Source organism: Rhinatrema bivittatum, chromosome 1 (genome assembly GCF_901001135.1).
Source record: "Rhinatrema bivittatum chromosome 1, aRhiBiv1.1, whole genome shotgun sequence".
In the NCBI taxonomy this organism is placed as follows: domain Eukaryota; kingdom Metazoa; phylum Chordata; class Amphibia; order Gymnophiona; family Rhinatrematidae; genus Rhinatrema; species Rhinatrema bivittatum.
This window is the reverse complement of record NC_042615.1, coordinates 507,349,403-507,368,559: the sequence shown is the minus strand read 5'-3', so window position 1 is coordinate 507,368,559 and position 19,157 is coordinate 507,349,403. Positions and strand designations below refer to the sequence as shown.

The 19,157-nt window shown below is 46.7% G+C and overlaps 1 protein-coding gene across 2 annotated transcripts in view; it reads left to right on the top strand.

The window, feature by feature from the left end:
* Nucleotides 1-401: 401 nt before the first annotated feature.
* Nucleotides 402-19,157, top strand: part of WDR13 (WD repeat domain 13) — a 70,240-nt gene continuing 51,484 nt past the window's right edge. Inside the window, exons 1-3 of one of the 2 annotated variants that reach the window (XM_029611007.1) lie at nt 402-558; nt 663-752; nt 8,636-8,873. In XM_029611007.1, coding sequence (XP_029466867.1) covers nt 712-752; nt 8,636-8,873 — 279 coding nt within the window. In that variant the 5' untranslated portion in view covers nt 402-558; nt 663-711. The other variant, XM_029611015.1, reaches the window with a different exon arrangement.

Here is a 19,157-nt window from a genome sequence, read left to right as displayed (position 1 = left end):
TAGTGTTCCAGTTTCGTGTGAATTTTGCATATAAAATAGTTTGGTGGATCCTTCCCGCTTGAACCCTTCTTTGTTACATACTACTACCGAACCCATAACCTCATAGACAGGGACGAGAAAAGAATCCACACGTTTAACATTTTGACCCCCAAAAAAGTGATGGGACCTCCATTGCTGATTTTGGGAGGCCAATGTTTCAAATGCAGGTTTTAACACCGAGCAGCACGCAACTGGAGAATACCTAGGTTCAAAACCTTTAAAACTGGAAGCTCAAATGTAGCCCAAAGCAAAGTGGTGCCACCAGCATGTCAAGCTACACTGTACCGCAAGCGCACGCCGCGTAAGAACTCCTATCTCCTCGACGCTCGGCTCGGGCTCGCATCACATGACATGAGGCTCCGACAGAGCAATAACGTCATCACCCTCCGCCTCCTTTTCAGGGCAGGAGCAGGCACCGGGGAGTCCCGTGACGTCACGCGCGGCCTGAGGCGCTCGCAGCCCCCGCCCCGGGAGTCGATGGTACCCGAGGTGGGGCGGGACGGGGCGGGCTGGAGATTGGTGAGCGCGTCTGGTTTCAGTCGCCGAGAAGGGTGGGCTCTGCTCCTCCAAGCTGTGCGTTTGTTGCTGTCCTGACGTTACCCTGCTTGTTTTCTCCCACCCAGGCGCTGTCCTCCTTCGCCTCGCCCTGACAGGCTTCCAGGTTCTTGTGTTATGGCCGCAGTGTGGCAGCAGGTCCTAGCAGTGGACGCAAGGTAAGGTTACATAGGGTTCAGGCATGATCTGAGGTAGGTGGATGGGAGAGAGAGCGGAGGTTAGTCGGGTCTCCCTCCCTGATTGGATGATCTAGTATTGTTTTTGCTCTGTTTTGTCATTCATTCAAAGCCCCCTATTAACGCCTTAATGGCCAAACGCAGTTCTTGTACTCTGTTGCTGCTTTGGTCTGGCAGTCATGGGCAGTGTGCCACGTAGTTTTATGTAATGTCAGAGCTGGAATCTGGGTTGTCGCAGAGCTAAGGCTCACGCAGATGCTGCCCAGTCTGGAGCCTGTTCAGCCAAGCCTGCTAGTGGCCTGGCAAGTGGAAGCCAAGTGGGCAATCTGGGATAAGGAACTTATTTGGTGGGAATGTTGTACGCGCCTTATGCCCAAGAGTGGCCATCAGACAATCCTGCAGGCCGATGCAATACCGTACGCTCATGCTAGATTGGATGCGTGTTTTGGATATGCGTCCATAACCCCTTATGCAATAAGGGGATTAGCGCATCCAAAATGTGTGTCCAAACCAGCACGAAGCTGATAACGCTTATCACATGTAAATGCTATTAATTAGTATCCCCCCTAGGCTCAGTGTATTGTGGCAATCAAAAGAGCAAACAGAATGTTTCCTGTACATGCCCAGATCAGTCCAGACTCCTGCGTTTTGCCTCCCCTCCAGCAGATGGAGACAGGGTTTTACTAATACTACCACATAACACAAGGTGCCACCTGCAATCCCTCAGTATTTCTCTGTCTCCAGCAGAGAGTGGAGGTGCAAAACCTGCAGTCTGAGACTGAGAAAATATATATTAGTATTCTTGGAGATTGCCTCCCAGGGGTTTGCTAGGTCCTGGTGGGGCCACCCCCCCCTGGTTTTGAGGCAGACAAGTAGGGGGTTGGGAACCCTTTTTTTGCTCAGTCCTTCTTTACAAGTGGAGGACAGATGGAACCTGAGGCTATTCTTCTGTGAAGGGAAGTGGTCATTTTTTTCTTTATTGTGCTGCTGAGCCTGATTAAAAAAAAAAAAAAAAAGTCATTTAAGTTGCTCAAACAGTGTGCCGTTGTAGTCACTGAGTTGTATTAGCTCCTCATTATCGCGGTATTTTCTTTCTGCAGAGCAGACAGCTCCTTATTCCTCCGATGGCGATTGTTGCTTCTGACACACTGCCACGATGCCGTGCAGGTCGAGTTGTTCTAACTCTGGAGATGCGCGTGCTAAGTGCCTCCACAGGGGAAAAGGCACTTTGCAGGCAGTGGTGACTTCAGGTGGCCACCACAAGCCTGGAAGGCTTTCTCGTGTGCGGCAGCCAGTGGATGAACCATTCCCGCTGAGCATGGAAACAGTGGCCATTTTGTTCTCCGTCGCAGCTACTTTGCGGGCCGTGGAGGGGAGAGGGATATTCCTTCTGCTTTGCCCACAGTGCTAGGGGCCTCCGGTGGAGGTCATAATGCTGAGGAATTTCATTCAGACAGTGAGGAAGACCGTCTGAATGAAAGCTGGGGGAGTCGGATGGTTCTGCCGATTTTTCTGCTGATTTTTTTTTTTTTAATCTTGCATAGAGCTTATTCAGCCAGGAAGGCCGTGGGGCGGTGTAGGGCTGCGCAGTGAGTGCCGGCTCATCCTGGCTCTTCAAGAAGGGGTAGGTCGTCTCGGGCAACAGTGGCCAAGAGACTTAGGCAGGTTCTGGGGGTCCCGGTACCACTGCTCACTGCGGATAGCTCCTCTGAGGTTTCAGAGACTCTCTGCCAATGTAGAATTCGAATGATATAGATCTGAATTTGGTGGAGCATGATCTGGATGATAACCATGGCAAAGCCCTGGCTGTGGAAGGGAATGGTGGTGCGGCTCTTCCATAGGGAGGAGTTGAGTCCCTTGATACCCTATGTTCTGGAGGAATTGGGTATAAAAGTCCCGTGGGACGAATCAGATCAGGAGGAGGTGGATCCAGTTATGGAAGGCCTTCGACGTCCAGCAAAATCTTTTCCCTTCCATAAATCGGTCAAAAAGTTGGTATTTAGAGAGTGGGATACTCCTGAGATCAGCTTGAAGGTTAGCAGAGCCATGGACAAATTATATTCTTTGCTTGAGGATACGCTTGAGCTCCTGAGGGTCCCAAAAGTGGATGCCTCAGTTTCAGCTGTTACTAAGAAGGCAACCATTCTGGTGGTTGGGGCTGAAAGACCTTCAAGATAGAAAGTTGGGAGGTTCACCTCAAGAAGATATTTGAGGTTTCGGCTCTCAGCATATGAGCTGTGGTGTGCAGCAGTTTTATGCAAAGAGTGGCTCTGCGTTGGGTATAGCAGTTGCAGGCAGAGTACCTGGAAGCCATGATGGCCTATGGAGCTGATGCGTTATATGACCTCATTAGGACTTCATCCAGGACCTTGATGTTGATGGTATTAGCCATAGACTCCTCTGGATGAGGAATTGGTCAGTGGAATTTCATCCAAGTCACAGTTGGGAGCGTTGCCCTTCAAAGGGAAGTTGCTCTTTGGGCAACTTAAATGACACGGCACACTGTCTGAGCAACTTAAATGACTTTTTTTTTTTTTTTAATCAGGCTCAGCAGCACAATAAAGAAAGTTGCTCTTTGGAGAAGATGATTAAGCTTCTTGGGGAGAATAAGGTTCACAAATTGCCTGAAGATTAACCAAAAGGGAAGGGGTCTTTTCCCCTACTCTCTTGCTTCAAAAAGAATAGTTGGTTTTGACCTTTCAGAGCTTTAAGTGGTACCCAAAGGCAGTCCTCGGGAAGGCAACTGTCCTGGAATCAGTCTTTCCGTGGGCGAAAGACTGGTAGAGATGGCGCCTCCCAGGGTGGCGCTGCAGCCAAATCTGCTCTATGAGGCGAGGCCGGTCCACTCCTCTGTTCCTGTGATAGGGGGTCAGTTGGCTCTTTTATATGAGGAGTGGGCCAAGATCACGTCAGACCAATGGGTCTTAAGCGTGATAGAACAAAGTTACGCTTTTGAATTTGCTTGCCCTCTCAGAGACTTGTTCATAGTTTCCCTGTGTACTTACAAGGAAAAGAAGTTAGCAGTGCAGGAAACCATCTGTCGTCTTCGGAGACTGGGAGCCATTGTTCCAGGTCCTCTGCAGGAACAGAGGATAGGCCGCTATTCCATTTACCTCATAGTCCCCAAGAAAGATGGCACGTTCCGCCCAGTTCTGGATTTAAAAAGTGTGAACGTGGCTCTAAAAGTGCCTCGTTTTCAAATGGAAACCCTGCATTCGGTGATTGCGTCGGTGCACAAAGGGGCAGTACCTTGCATCTCTGGAATTGACCAAAGCATACTTGCAAATAAGGATTCAGCCCAATCATCAAAGATATGAGATTCATGGTTCTGGGGAAACATTTTCAGTTTTGCGCCCTGCCCTTTGTTCTGGCAATAGTGCCCAGGACCTTCACCAAGATGATGGTCGTGGTAGCTGCGGCTCTCCGGAGGGATGGGGGTCTTGGTTCATCCCTATCTGGATGACTGACTGATTTGGGCCAAATTGGAGTCCCTTTGCCGGGAGGCAGTGGACTTAGTCCTCCAGTGCCTATGATCATTGGGATGGACAGTCAATCTGTCCAAGAGTCATCTTTCTCCTTCCCAGGTTTTAGAATTTTTGGGAGCGCATTTTGATACCAAAGTGGGAAAGGTTTTTCACACCGAAGAGCGGATTTCCAAATTACAAGTTCAGGTTTGTGGATTGTTGGAGAAGTAGGTGCCCAAGGTTTGGGATTACTTGCAGGTTCTCGGGTCTATGGCTTCCACTTTGGAATTGGTCCCATGGGCATTTGTTCATATGTGGCCTCTACAATCGGCTATCCCACTGAGACCCTTGTCAAAGCAGTTTCACCTACCACTTCCTCTTACGGAGTTTGCCAGGTACAGTCTTTCATGGTGGCTAGTTCCGGACAAGGTGTGGACCTGGAAGTTCCGGTCTGGGAGATTGTTATCACCAATGCCAGTCTCTCTGGTTGGGGAGCGGTGTGCCAGGGGCAGTGGTCGATGGGGGAAGCCTTATGGTGCATCAATTGTTTAGAGACGAGAGTGGTGCATTTGGGACTACAGGGTTTCCTGCCCCTGTTGAGAGGGAAGCCAGTGAGAGTCTTACCGGACAATGTGACGACCGTGGCTTACATCAACTGCCAGGATGGCACCAAAAGTTGAGCAGTGGCTCAGGAAGCCTGGGAACAAATCAGCCAGGAAGAGCAGCATCTAGCGCTTTTAGTGTCCTCCCACATAGTGGGCACAGACAATGTGCAAGCGGATTATCTGAGCAGGCAATAAGAGATACCCCGGAGAATGGGAGCTGTTAGAAAAATCAGTGTGCCTCATCGGTTGAAGATGGGGAAAGACCGCACATGGATCTGATGATTACTTTCCACAATGACAAGGCCCCGCTGTTCTTCAGGGGAAGAAGGGAACGAGGAGCAGAACTAAGATGCCTTAGTTCTGCCTTGGCTGAAGAACGTCCTTCTGTATGTATTTCTGCCGTAGCCTCTCATGGTCAAACTCTTGTGTTGCATAGAGGTCCATCCAGGCGATGTGATTCTTGTAGCGCTGGAGTGGCTGAGACGTCCTTGGTTTGCTGACTTAATCAGCCTGGCAGTGGACAGTCCATTGTGGCTAGCTTAACTGCCGAATCTTCTACATCAAGGCCCCTTTTTTCAAATCAGGCGGATTGCTTCTGTCTAGCGGCTTGGCTTTTGAGAGGGAGCGATTTATTCTGAAGGAGTCATTGCTACTCTTTTGCAGTCTAGAAAGATTTCCACCTCCTTGGCCTATGTGAGGGTATGGAGACTTTTTGAGGCCTGGTGTATGGAGCAAGGAGTTGATCCTATGTGGGCCTCCGTGGCACATATTCTAGCCTTTCCGCAAGATGGCCTGGCCAAGGGTTTGTCTTTCAGTTCCCTTAGGGTTCAAGTGGCGGCTTTGGGCTGTCTTCGAGGGAAGGTTCGAGGAGCATCTCTAGCAGCTCATCCAGACATGGTGCATTTTATCTCTGGGGAGCAAAGCATTTGCATCCTCCAGTTAGGAAACCTTGCCCTTCCTGGAGCCTTACTGTAGTCCTTAAAAACTTGTGTGCAGCGCCATTTGAACCACTGAAGTGGACTACAATGAAAGATCTCTCTTTGAAGATGGTTTTTTTTGTGGCAATTTGTTCGGCTCATCAGAGCTTCAGGTCTTATCATGCAGAGAGCTCTTTTTAAGATTTCCGGATACCGGGGTCTCCTTAAGGACAGTTCCTTCCTTTCTGCTGAAGGTGGTGGTGTCATTCCACTTAAACCAACCAGTAGAACATCCCCAGTTTGGATTCTTATATACCTTAGGCCAAAGAGTTGCGATGTTTGGACGTGAAGTGTGCATTGTTGCGGTACCCTGAGGTTACTAACAGCTTCCGTTTATTGGATCATCTTTTTGTGCTATGGAGTGGTACAAAAAAGGGTCATAAGGCATGAAAAGCCACAATTGCCCGGTGATTGCACGAGGCTCTTAGTTCCACATACATCTGTCAGGGTTGCCCTGTCTCGGAGGGCTTAAAGGCTCATTCTGCCCAATCTCATGCGGCCTCCAGGGCCAAGTGTCAGCAAATTTCGCATCGAGAAATCTGTAGGGCGGCTATTTGGAAATCTCTGCACACTTTTGCCATGCATTACTGTTTAGATGTCTAGGCACCAGAGGCTATGGCCTATGGTGAGAGTGTGCTTTGAGCGGGACTTTCGAGGTCCCACACCATTTAGGGAAGCTTTGGTATATCCCAGGAATCTGGACTGATCTGGGCATGTACAGGAAAAGGAAAATTGGTTCTTACCTGTTAATTTTCGTTCCTGTAGTGCCACAGATCAGTTCAGAATCCCGCCCACTGGAGGAAAGAGGAGGATTATGCAGAAGAATGGCACAGGTTTTTCTTAGTCCTCCACGGGTTTCGATGTGGGCACTGTTCTCTGTTCCAGTTTTCCACTTTCCACTGTTTGTTCAAGGGGTGGTAGTTAGTTATTATATTGGTATTTGTTCTATTTTTTTTTGGCTTGGGTACAGATCAATACTAAGGGACTGTGTTATGTGGCAGTGTCAGTAAAACTTTCTCTGTCTCCATCTGCTGGAGGAGAAGCAAAACCCAAGAGTCTGGACTGATCTGTTGCACTATAGGAATGAAAATTAGCAGGTAAGAACCAATTTTCCTTTAGGAGTTATTGGGAGGGGAATGGCAAGTGGAACGATGGATGTCGTAGTGCCTCTGTGTTGCTCCATGATGAGACAGCACCTTGAATACTATGTGCAATTCTGGTCACCGCATCTCAAAAAAAGATATAGTTGTACTGTAGAAAGTTCAGAGAAGGGTGACCAAAATAAGGGGCATGGAACGGCTGCCGTATGAGGAAAGGCTAAGGATGTTTGGAGAAGAGATTACTGAGGAGGTATATGATAGAGGGTCTACAAAATCAGGAATGGACTTGAACAGGTTAATGTAAATCGTTTATTTCCTCTCTCAGATAATAGGACTGGGGCACTCCATGAAGTTAGCAAATAACTCATTTAAAACAAATCGAAGAAAATTCTTTTCACTTAGCGCATAGTTAAGCTCTGGAATTCATTGCCAGAGGATGTGTTTATGGCATTAGTATAACTGGGTTTAAAAAGGTTTGAATAAGTTCCTAGAGGAAAAATCCATAAACTGCTGTTAATTAATAAGCAATAGTAGCTTGAGATTCATTTAATGTTTTGGGTATTTGCCAGGTACTTGTGACTTGGATTGGCCACTGTTGGAAACCGGATACTGGGCTTGGTCTGACCCAGTATAGCATATCTTATGTTCTTATACCCAACGCGCACATTTTTACCCTCAAAAATTATCACCAGCCCCAGAGCTGACATTAAGACTTGAGGAGCCCCAAAAGTTTACAGAAAAGCAGAAAATACTGCTTTTCTGTAGTTCCTCTGACGATATTAAGTCAGAGGAATCGCAGAAAGCAGCAACGTGAAAAAAAAAAAAGTCTTGCCGGACGGTCAGGTTAGGAAAACAGACTCTCAATTTATGAGCATCCGTTTTCCTAACCCGGGCACAGCTACTTCTCCTAGGCGCCCGATGTCATGGAAGCGCTATGGTTGCACAATTTTTCCCTAGTGCATCCTTTTTAGCGTGGCGGCTCATTTTCCTATTGCATTAAGTGCTCAGGAGAGGTGATTATGCGTTGAAAAAAAACGCATTTTTAGCGCGTTGGTATTGCATCGGCCTGCTGGTACAGTAGTTTGGACTACAGAGGGCATCGTGATGGTAGTTGAGCAGCAGGTGGATTTTAAAACTCACTATAGAATGGCAGGGGTAGATTACTGTAGATCTCCAGTTGCAATCTCCTGTCAGATATGAGAAGGAGCAAAGTTGCTAAGAATTAGGAGCCATGCTAGAAGGGTTTGCTGAAGACACTCTGTAATGATGTGTGTCAACGAATGTAATTGCATATTTGTGAGTTTTGTTTTAGGCAACCAATTCCTGACTGGTACGCAGTCTTCTGGGGCAGTGTGCAAGAGAAATTGGAACTATAAATCCATAGATACAGTGAGGAAAACCAGAACTGGATCAGCCTCTCAGGGTTGACCTTGGTCAGCTGGTAATCCCAGATCTGATTAAGGTGGTACTTAATCATGATACAAATTGGAACTTTTATAGATTTTTTTTTTTTATCAGCCAGATACCTCACATGTTACTGTATAATCAGATCTACACATGTTATCTATATGGGTTTCCTACAACTTTCAAAATGGGGGAAGAGAGACACAATGTTACATTGGCTAAAGCAAGGTAAATTGACTCGCCTGAAGATGTACACATAATCAGTGACTGAGTTTGGGATCCTTTCCACTGCTCTTGTCCCTTTGCTCACTGCAGATACAACGCCTACCGAACCCCAAGCTTCCCACAGTTCCGAACACAATACATCCGTCGACGCAGCCAGCTGCTACGGGAGAATGCCAAGGCTGGCTATGACCCCCTTCTCCGCAAACAGTACCTGAGGCTGCGTAGCCAGCTACTCGCTCAGCGGTACGGACCACTGTCGGAGCAGAGCAGTTTCCGGGCCTACAGCAACAGTGTCCGCAGCAGCCGTACTACCCTGGACCGCATGGAGGTTGGAAAACTGAGAGATCACACAATTAATCAGCTAGAAATATGTAGAGTCATTACAGTTGCTGTATTTCATATATAAAAAGTGATGCATACTTTTTTGAGGTAAAGCGGGGTTAATCAGTCATGTTGTTGGCTGCTGTACTGAATCAAACATTTGGAAAGGTCACATTTGAGGCTTCATGTCTAACTGCCACTGCATAAGGCCCCTTCAGTCCCTGTTTTTGTCCATGAATGACATCCAATAGATTTCTCATCTTCTAAGAGAGAATACTTTTTCTTTCATAATCAGACCTCCATCTGGTCCTTCTAATGCTTTTGATTCCATTAGTATATTTAGTCAGATTTTTGGGTATTTCTTAAGTTTTGCTGCTTTGTCAATGCAGGCACATGGTCCTGAGGTTATTCCTTTCTCAGCAAGAGGTGACCTAGGCTAGTCTATTTTTCATTATAATTTCATTTGATTTTGCCACATTTGTTTTTCCTTACCATGTCAGATTAGAAAACCAATGGCTTCAAACCCGGTCTGTGGTGCAGATGCAAGATGTCCACAATTGACAGTTACAGCAATCACAAAATCTTACTATAGAAGCTCAAGTTCGAGTGATATCAAAATGGTGATCTTCCGACTAAGGCAACTATGCCATCTCTGTCTTTTTTTTTTGATGGCCCTGCCTTTGTGATGGTCATCCAGGCTTGTATGATTTTCCACCTAGATTACTGCAACTTGCTTTACATCAGCTATCCAAAATAACTCAACAGATACCTATAGCTTGGCCAGAATGCTGCAGCTTGAATGTTACTGAGTGCAAAAAAATTCAGAGGGGTCATCCCTACCCTAAATTCTCTGCACTGGCTCCCAATAGTCTTATCGCGCCAAGTTCAAAATCCTGATGCTGGCCTTTCAGGCCCTCAGTGGTTCTGCACTGCTCGACCTTGGCTCTAGTCTTGCCCTTTATATGCCTTCCTGCTTTCTGTGTTCTTTGCCTCAAGTCTGCCTAATTGTGCTGACATCCAAGGAAATGCGCCTCACATGTACAGGCGTGAAAACTTTCTCTGGTTCTGTTCCAATCCTGTGGAAATTCCTGCCACTTTCTATCAGGGTAGCCCTGAGTCTGCTAGTCTTTAGAAAACTACTAAAAACATGACAGTTTGAAACAGCAGTTGATTTAGAGTGCAGTATAACCTACATGTTATGCTGAACTTCTTGGCCACAAGAAGACTGATATTTAGCAGAATCTGCTCTGTCACTTTAATTACAGCATTTGTATGTTGCCTTATTGTTCTTATTTATCAATCCTGAATTGTATTATTTAATGCAGGTATCTTGGTTATAACCTCTAACTTCTTGTAACATGCTTGCCTTTGCACCATTTACTTGGAAAAGAGGGCAATAAATAAATGATGATCTTGTCTGGGTCAAGAACAGAAGTGAGAATTTCGGCTGTGGGTCATTTCTGACCCTTGGGACCCTTTCATTCCTCATCTTTCTTAAATTTACTACCCTGCTGATATAGTTTGAAGGCCTTCCCTGGCTCTTTCTGATGTCATTTAGCATAGATGTAGCATCGTGCATGTACACATTATAAAATTCAGACGTTTCAGGCCTTTGCTGATGACAGCTGGAACTCGAGACGGCCTTGCAGCTACGGCACTAAGGGACAGTATGGCAGCAATGTCTTAGAAAGAGTAGTGGTAAGTTTGCTTTGGAATCCGGAAAAGTGAAGCATCATGTTGGATGGCAGGCGGTAGACCACATGCATGAGTGGGTTGCATGTGACAGTAGCAATCCAGGTACCGGATTAAAAATAGCAGCAAATGCCAAGTAGGAGAAGCCATGAGATTCGAAAGGGCCTACATGGCAGGGAGAGGCAACTCCAATGGCCATGGGTCAGCTCATAGAAGGTTGTCTAGAGCAAATCACCTTTGAGTTTAGGGAGTTTTTGATGCAGGAGAACAGTTTGTTCGACCTTTTTGTGGGTTGGGGAAATCCCACAGATAAGAGTGCAAGCTTAACTTCTGCAAAAAAAAAAAAAAACTGTGAAAAATATTTGTCCCCAGAGTGATATTTAAGAGAACAGGCAAAGTCCCCATGACGCCTTTTAGCATAAATTTAGGTTTTCCTAATTTATTTCTTTTTTCTTCCAGATTTAGCAGAAAACAAATTTAAACTTTCAAGTTTTTTTGGGGGTTTTTTTGCCATGATACAGCATGATTATTTTTAATATTTTGTTTTAAGCACTTGCTATGGTGCTACTGCTGTTCTCCCTAATACCATTAAAAGATTCCTGTAGTTCTATTTAGCAGCAAAATATCTTCAGAGGCACTTCCCCATTCTCTTTGGGGAGGGACCTTCCTTCCCTAAGCCCCTGGCGCATGCAAGAGCCACCAATGTAGCTTCAGAGGAAAAATACAAAATCTTCTGCCTACCCCGACCTAGAGTATGAAATCCTTGGATGTCTTTGGGGCAGGCAGCATATTGAAGGACCCAGGAGCTGCACTGTCTGTGGGCAATACCCTGTCATTGAGGGAGATGAGAATTGTCTTCTGAGTCAGGTTGGAAGAAGAGGCTCAGAAGACACTCTTACCACTCATGGTTTCTCAGAGTCCCCAAAGTGCTTAACATCAGGTACTGGCATTGATCTTCATTGATGCTTGAGTCAGAAAGAAGGGAAATTGCTGCTTTAGCTATCCACCCTTCCAAGTTGTGTTGTCTGGAGGTAAGTTTGGCCTCCCACACAGACTTTTAGAACACAAGAAATTGCCATGCTGGGTCAGACCAAGGGTCCATCAAGCTCAGTATCCTGTTTCCAACAGAGGCCAAACCAGGCCACAAGAACCTGGCAATTACCCAAACACTAAGAAGATCCCATGCTACTGTTGCTAGTAATAGCAGTGGCTATTCCCTAAGTAAACTTGATTAATAGCAGTTAATGGACATCTCCTCCAAGAACTTATCCAAACCTTTTTGAACCCAGCTACACTAACTGCACTAACCACATCCTCTGGCAATAAATATAAAACATAACAGCAGATAAAGACCATACAATCCATCCAGTCTGCCCAGACACCACCAGCTTAACTTTATATTCCCTTCCTTTCCCTCGGAGATTCCCTGTGCTTGTTCCATTATTTCTTGATTGCCTGGGCCACAGTGGTCTCCCAGGGTCTTTACTAAAGGTCTCTGGTCATTCAGGAGGTCTTGTCTTCTTCTAATGAATCTCCTTCAATTCTGGCCTCAGCAATTTATTTTAGAAGAAATTGGACAGAAACATATTTGAGGTCCTCTATCAGCATCTCAAAAAATGGAGTATCTCAATACTGACTGGTGCCAACGAGCAATATTAAGGATTTTTAGAATAGTATTGAGCAGTTCTTCACTGATATTGATGTCTCAACATCAAGATTTTGCCAACAGTTCTTGCCCTAAAGCTCAAACAGCCATTGATTAATCCTAGTGAGGCTATGGGTTTAGGGTCTGGAATTTTCCAGGCTTCAACTCCAATTTTAATTTCAAAGTTTAAGTCTGAAGTGTTCTGGGGTAATGTGTATGGGTCTGAGGGATCGGATTACAAAGAACAATATTCACCAGACCTTCCATCAGAGCCCTGTTCTCCACAGGCCATAAATAGATCCCCTTCTGGAGATCTTTTCTTTCCAGATTTTGTTCAGAAAATGGTTGAGACCATTCCTTTTAATTTAGAGGTAGAGGGCATGCTGAGAGCACCCCTGTTGGCCTTTTCATGTATCTGAATGCCACTAAGGTAGTGGTTCCTAAACCTGGCAAGTTAGATTTTTGGGATGTATGCAATGAATATGCATGAGAGAGATTTACATGCACTTTCACTATTGCATGCAAATTTACCTCATGTATATTTGTTTCAGCTTTCCTGAAAATTGGTCTGGCTGGGGTTCCTCAGGGACAGGTTTGGAAACCACTGAGAAATGCCTGTCCATGAACCTCTTTAGGAGGTGCAGAAGAGAACGTAGGAGACTTATTCTCAGAATTTCCTATTGGGAAGAAGGCAAACACCAAAGAGCCATGCATAGGAGGTTCTGGGATTCAACAAGGTTCAGTTGCCACATCAATCTGTGGTGGTTAACTCTTCCTACAAAGTCTAAGTCTAAGAGTCATTCTTCATTGCTGCCAGGGCATGAATTTGACTCAGAAAGTTCTTACAGAAAAGCATACTTAACTGCTGCACAACCTTCTTTGAGATCTTAATGTCCTAGTTTATGCATTCCATTCTGTAAGGGGCACATAAATTCTTTCTCCAGAGAAACAAGAGAAGTTTATTCACTTCCTGAACCAGGGCAAGACATATGGAAAGCATCTGGTCCATTTGACCTACAGTGCTTTCAAGATCGCATTGAGAAATTTTGCCATGGCTATTGGTGACTGCAGGCTCTGGTTGCATGCCTTAGAGATGTGTAGTATAGGTTTGCAGTGGAGATAATTTTTTCAGAACATAGTAACATAGTAATGATGGCAGAAAAAGACCGAAATGGTCCATCTAGTATGCCCAGCAAGCTTCCCAAGGTAGTAACTGCCGCTCCGTGCAGGTTACCCCCATGTTTCTCTTAGATTTAACTTTTTTATTTATTCCCATCCTCTAGCCTTTTAGGGATCCACAGTGTTTATTCCATGCCCTTTTGAAATCCTTCACAGTTTTAGTCTTCACCACTTCCTCTGGAAGGGCATTCCAGGCATCCACCACCCTCTCAGTGAAGAAATATTTCTTGACATTGGTTCTAAGTCTTCCTCCCTGGAGTTTCAAATCGTAAAGTAAAGGGCCAATAGATTTAATCAACAATAACTCTTCATTCTAGATGCTTTCTGCTGTCACCTGTTTTCCCATCATCTGCTTTAAGAGGTTTTAAGATGGACCTCAGGAGACAGTGTTTTTCCTCTGAAGAGATGTTTTCTCTATCCACTTGCTCCATTAGCAACAGAGTTTGAGGCTTCGCCCATACAAATGCAGAAACTCCAAGCTCCACAAAGCAATCCAATCAAAACCAGGGATGGATATTTTCACTGGATTTAGAGCATGTAGCCTTTGTTTCAGTCTCTATGCCGATTGATTTGGCTGTCAGGAGAAGGCTAAGATTTCATGCAAACTATTGGCCCCAGTAACCTAGCATAACTGGGTTCTCTGGATTATAAAGAGAGGCTATAGATTATGCTTATCGAAAATCTCATCAAATCACCTTCCAAAGGGATTATCTCATATTAATTCTCCCCAAGAATTGCTAGAAAAGGAGATTGCTTCCCTCTTGCAAACCAAAGCAGTCAAAGCTGTTCCACAGCCGGAAAGAAAGCAGAGTTGCTTACCTGTAACAGGTGTTCTCACAGGACAGCAGGATGTTAGTCCTCACATATGTGTGACATCATCAGGATGGAGCCCAATCACAGAACACTTTTGTCAAAGTTTCTAGAACTTTGATTGGCACCTACTGGGCATGCCCAGTATAGCACCAACCCTGCAGCCAGCAGGGGTCCCCCCTCAGTCTCGTCTTATAGTAAAAAGTACGTGCGAAAAATAAAATAAAACGTAAACAAACCCAACTCCGCAGGGGGCAGGCGGGTTTCGTGAGGACTAATATCCTGCTGTCCTGTGAGAACACCTGTTACAGGTAAGCAACTCTGCTTTCTTTCCGGCTGTGGAAAGACCTGAAAACCTGGTGTTTCCAAGAAGCCTATGGAGCCGAGAGTTAACAGATCACTGACAGTTGAACTCCATACGAAATTTTCCTATGCTTTTATTTATTGAGTTCCTTTCTATTTTATTCTTTTAGTACTATGTTTAACTTAATTAATTAATTATTCTTATTGTTTTATTAATTTTATTGTATTTCATGTTTCTTACTTGTTTTTAGCCATATTGTAAACCGTAAAGATAGAATCATGTGTTCTGACTCACGGTATATAAGAAATGCATAAATAAATAAATAAGCAACTCTGCTTTCTCACAAGACAAGCAGGGTGGTAGTCCTCACATATGGGTGAGTACCGAGCTGAGGATGCCCGAGCAATGCACCAAATGTACCCAAAGACATGCAACAGGCACAAGAACTGTGGTGGAATTTGGTAAAGGGCATCCTGAACCCTACCGGGTTGGTGGTAGGATGTTGGTACTTCAGTTCGCAAATAAGTTGCGTATCACAGACTGGCCGAAGATGGAATCTTGTTTGCCAGCCTTGTCTAAACAATAATGGGCTGCGAAGGTGTGGAGAGAACTCCAGGTAGCAGCCTTACAGATGTCAGCATGCGGCACAGAGTGTAGGTGTGCTACTGATGTCGTCATGGCCCTGACAAAGTGTGCTTTAAAATGGTCTTGAAGCGGAATGCCTGCCTGTTGGTAACAAAATGAAGTACAGTCCGCTAACCAGGAGGAGAGAGTCTGCTTACCCACAGGTTTGCCCAATTTGATGGGATCGAAGGACACAAACAATTGAGTGGATTTCCTTTGGGCAGCTGTACGGTCTAGATAGAATGCTAGAGCACATTTACAGTCAAGGGTATGCAGAGCCCGTTCTCCTGGGTTTGAGAGAGGCCTGGGAAAGAAGGTGGGTAGTATAATGGATTGATTGATTATGAAACTCCAATACTACCTTAGGCAAAAACTTAGGGTAGTACTCTGCACTCAACCTATCATGCAGATGTTTAGTGTAAGGCGGGTAGGTGACTAAGGCCTGTAATTCACTAAGGGGTAGATTTTCAAAGGGGTACGCGTGTACCCCCCGAAAACCTACCCCAACCCCCCCTCCTGCGTGCGCCGAGCCTATTTTGCATAGGCTTGGTGGCGCACACAAGCCCCGGGACGCACGTAAGTCCCGGGGATTGCATGGAGGGGCATGTCGGGGGCATGCCGGGAGTGACGCAGCGTTTCGAGGGCATGTTGCGAGTGACGAGGCGGCGCCGCGGGCGTGGTTTCGGCCTGGGGGCGTTCCGGGGGCGTGGCCGCGGCCCCCGGACCGGAACATGGAGCACGGCAGCCGGCCCGGCGTGCGCAAAGTTATGCCTCCTTCCAGCAGGCGTAACTCTGCCGACAAAGGTGGGGGGGGGGGGTTAGGTAGGGGAAGGGAAAGTGCAGGGGGGGGGGTGGAAGGAAAGTTCCCTCCGACGCCGCTCCGATTTCGGAGCGGCCTCGGAAGGCAGGCTGCGCGGCTCGGCGCGCACAGGCTGCCGATTTTGGGCAGCCTTGCGCGCGCCGACCCCGGATTTTAATGGATACACGCGGCTACGCGCGTATCTATTAAAATCCCGCGTACTCTTGTTCGGGCCTGGTGCGTGAACAAAAGTACGTGTGTGTGCAGATTTATAAAATCTGCCCCTAACTCTGCGAGCAGATGTGATTGCCAAAAGCAAAATCACCTTCTGGGTGAGATGGCGGAGATCACAGGATTGGAGAGGCTCAAACGGCGGTTTCATGAGCCGCCCCAAAACCAAGTTGAGGTCTCAGGAAGGGGCCGGAGGACGCAGTTGAGGTTTAAGGTGGAGCAAGCCCTTCAAAAAGCATGTTACAAAGGGTTGTACTGAAATAGGTACATCCCCAACACCTTTATTGAAGGCAGCTACTGCACTGACATGTACCCTTATAGAAGAAGTTTGGAGACCTGACTCGGACAGGTGCCAGAGGTAGTCCAAAAACTTCAGTGTGGAACAAGTGAAGGGATCGATGGACATGGAAGTACACCATACCGTAAACCTGTTCCATTTGTAACGATAAGACTGCCTTGTGGAAGGCTTTCATGAAGCTACTAGGACACGGGAAACCGGCTCTGAAAGGTTAAGAGGTTGAAGTATTAACCTTTCAACATTCAGGCAGTCAGGGAGAGGGCCTGGAGGTTGGGGTGACGAAGGCAGCCGTTGCTCTGAGTGATCAGAAGCGGGTCCTTCCCCAGAGGAATGTGCTGGTGCACTGATAGGTCTTGGAGAATTGGAAACCAGACCTGGTGTGGCCAATGAGGGGCTATGAGAATCATTAGTCCCTTGTCCCTTCGCAACTTCACGAGAGTCTTTGAAATGAGTGGAAGTGGAGGGTATGCATAAAGGAGACCGCTGGCCCACGAGAGGGAGAAAGCGTGTCTTGGCTGGAAGGGTTGGCTGCGAGTGAGAGAGCAAAAGTTTCTTACTTTGAGGTTGTGGATCGACGCAAAGAGATCTATGTGAGGGTAACCCCAACATTGGTATATTGAGTCCACTACAGTGGGGTTGAGGGACCACTCGTGCGATTGAAAAGTGCAACTCAGCTGGTCTGCCAACACATTGTCTACTCCCGGCAAGTAGGTGGCCCTGAGGTACATCGAGTGGGAAAGGGCTTCCGCCCATATCTGTGCAGCTTCCTGACACAGGAGGTAGGAGCCCGTTCCCTCTTGCTTGTTGTTGTACCACATGGCCACCTGGTTGTCTGTTTGTTTGAATCAGTATGACCTGGTTGGAAAGGTGATCCTGAAAAGCCCTGAGAGCCTATCTGATTGCACGAAGCTCCAGGAAATTTATTTGGTGTTTGGCTTCCTCTAGAGACCAAATGCCCTGAGATTGTATGTTTGCAACATGTGCACCCCAGCCGAGGTTGGAGGCATCTGTTGTTAAGATTATTTGAGGTTCTGTAGCCTGAAATGGAAGGCCTTGAAGCAGATTGGACTGGTTTATCCACCAAGCCAGCTATAAGCGGAGCTGGTTGGTGATGTGGACAATAGTGGACATTGGCTGAGAAGACTGAATCCACTGAGATTTTAGAGTCCACTGTATTACTCTCATGGCCAAGCGGGCCATGGGAGTGACATACACCGAGGAGGCCATGTGACCCAGTAAGATCAGAAATTGATGTGCAGTTGAGTGTTGTCGAGACTGCAGTCGATGGGCCAGAGAGGCGGGAGTGAAAGCTCGATCCTGAGGTAGGAAGGCTTTCGCCTTTAGAGTGTCCAAGTCGGCCCCTATGAACGATAAGGTTTGAGAGGGAACTAGCCTGGATTTTTGGGTAGTTTATGAGAAACCCTAGGGAGATCAGGGTATGGCATGTGAGACGTTGAGATATCAGTGCAGTTTGCTGAGTAGGAGCCTTGATCAACCAATCGTCGAGATAGGGGTATTTGTTTAAGGTGCGAAGGTCCAATATTGGGCGAACACCACCTGACTTTTTTGGTATCAGGAAATACCAGGAATAGAAACCCTGCCCCTGTTGGGAGAGGGGCACTGGTTCTATTGCTCGGGACTGGAGGAGGAGGGAGACCTCCTGCTCCAGGAGCGGTAAGTGGTCGGATGATCCCCACGTCAGCCGAGGAGGAGAATCCGGTGGAACAGAGAGAAAGTTAAGGTGGTAACCTTGGGTTATTACAGTGAATACCCACTGATCTGTGGTGATTGTGTGCCATGGTTTGGCGAAGTGGCACAACCAGCCTCCGACGGGAAGAGTCGGAAGTGGAGACTGGACCTGGCTGGGAGGCTGGCTGTGACTTTTGTACTCGAGGTTGTTTGGATTGGCCTTTTTGGTAAGGCTTAGAAGCTCGAGCCCTGGATGCTGGGGGATAGAATCTCCTTTGCCGGTAGAATTGTCTCTTGGAGTCTCTTCTAAAAGAACGTTTGGAAGAGGAAGAGAGATCAGAAGGCAGTAAGGAGAGCTGGCGCAGAGTCTCTTGGTGCTCCTTGAGCTGCGCCACTGCTTCTTGAATCTTTTCTCTGAAAAGATTATCCCCAGCACAGGGCAAGTCAGCTAACCTGTCCTGTACTTCTGGTCTGAGGTCTGAAGACTTTAGCCAGGCCCATCTCCTCGCACTAATTCCTGCCGCCGAAACTCTGGAGGTGGTGTTGAAGATGTCATATGCTGAACGTACTTCATGTTTGGCAGCATCTAGACCCTTTTGTGCTAGGGCATAAAGTTGGTCCTGGAATTGCAGAGGTATGGCTTCAGCAAATTCCTGAATCTTCGTAAACAGGGCCTTATTGTACTAGGTCATGTATAATTGATAGGAAGCAATGCGAGAGATGAGCATTGACCCATGAAATACTAGTCTTCCAAACGCATCCAGAAAGTTCTGTTCCTTTCCTGGGGGAATGGAAGAGTGGGGTTTGGAGCATCGTGCCCTCTTCTGGCTGACTCCACAACTACTGAATGATGATCTAGTTGAGTTCTCTGGAAGCCAGGGGCTGGCTGAACTAGATAGGTGGCCTCTGCTTTACGGTTAACAGGTGCCACAGAGCCCGGGTGCTCGCAATTTCTCTTTAAAAGGTCCAAAAGGATGTCATGAATAGGGATAGACATGATTACCTTAGGAGCATCGAGAA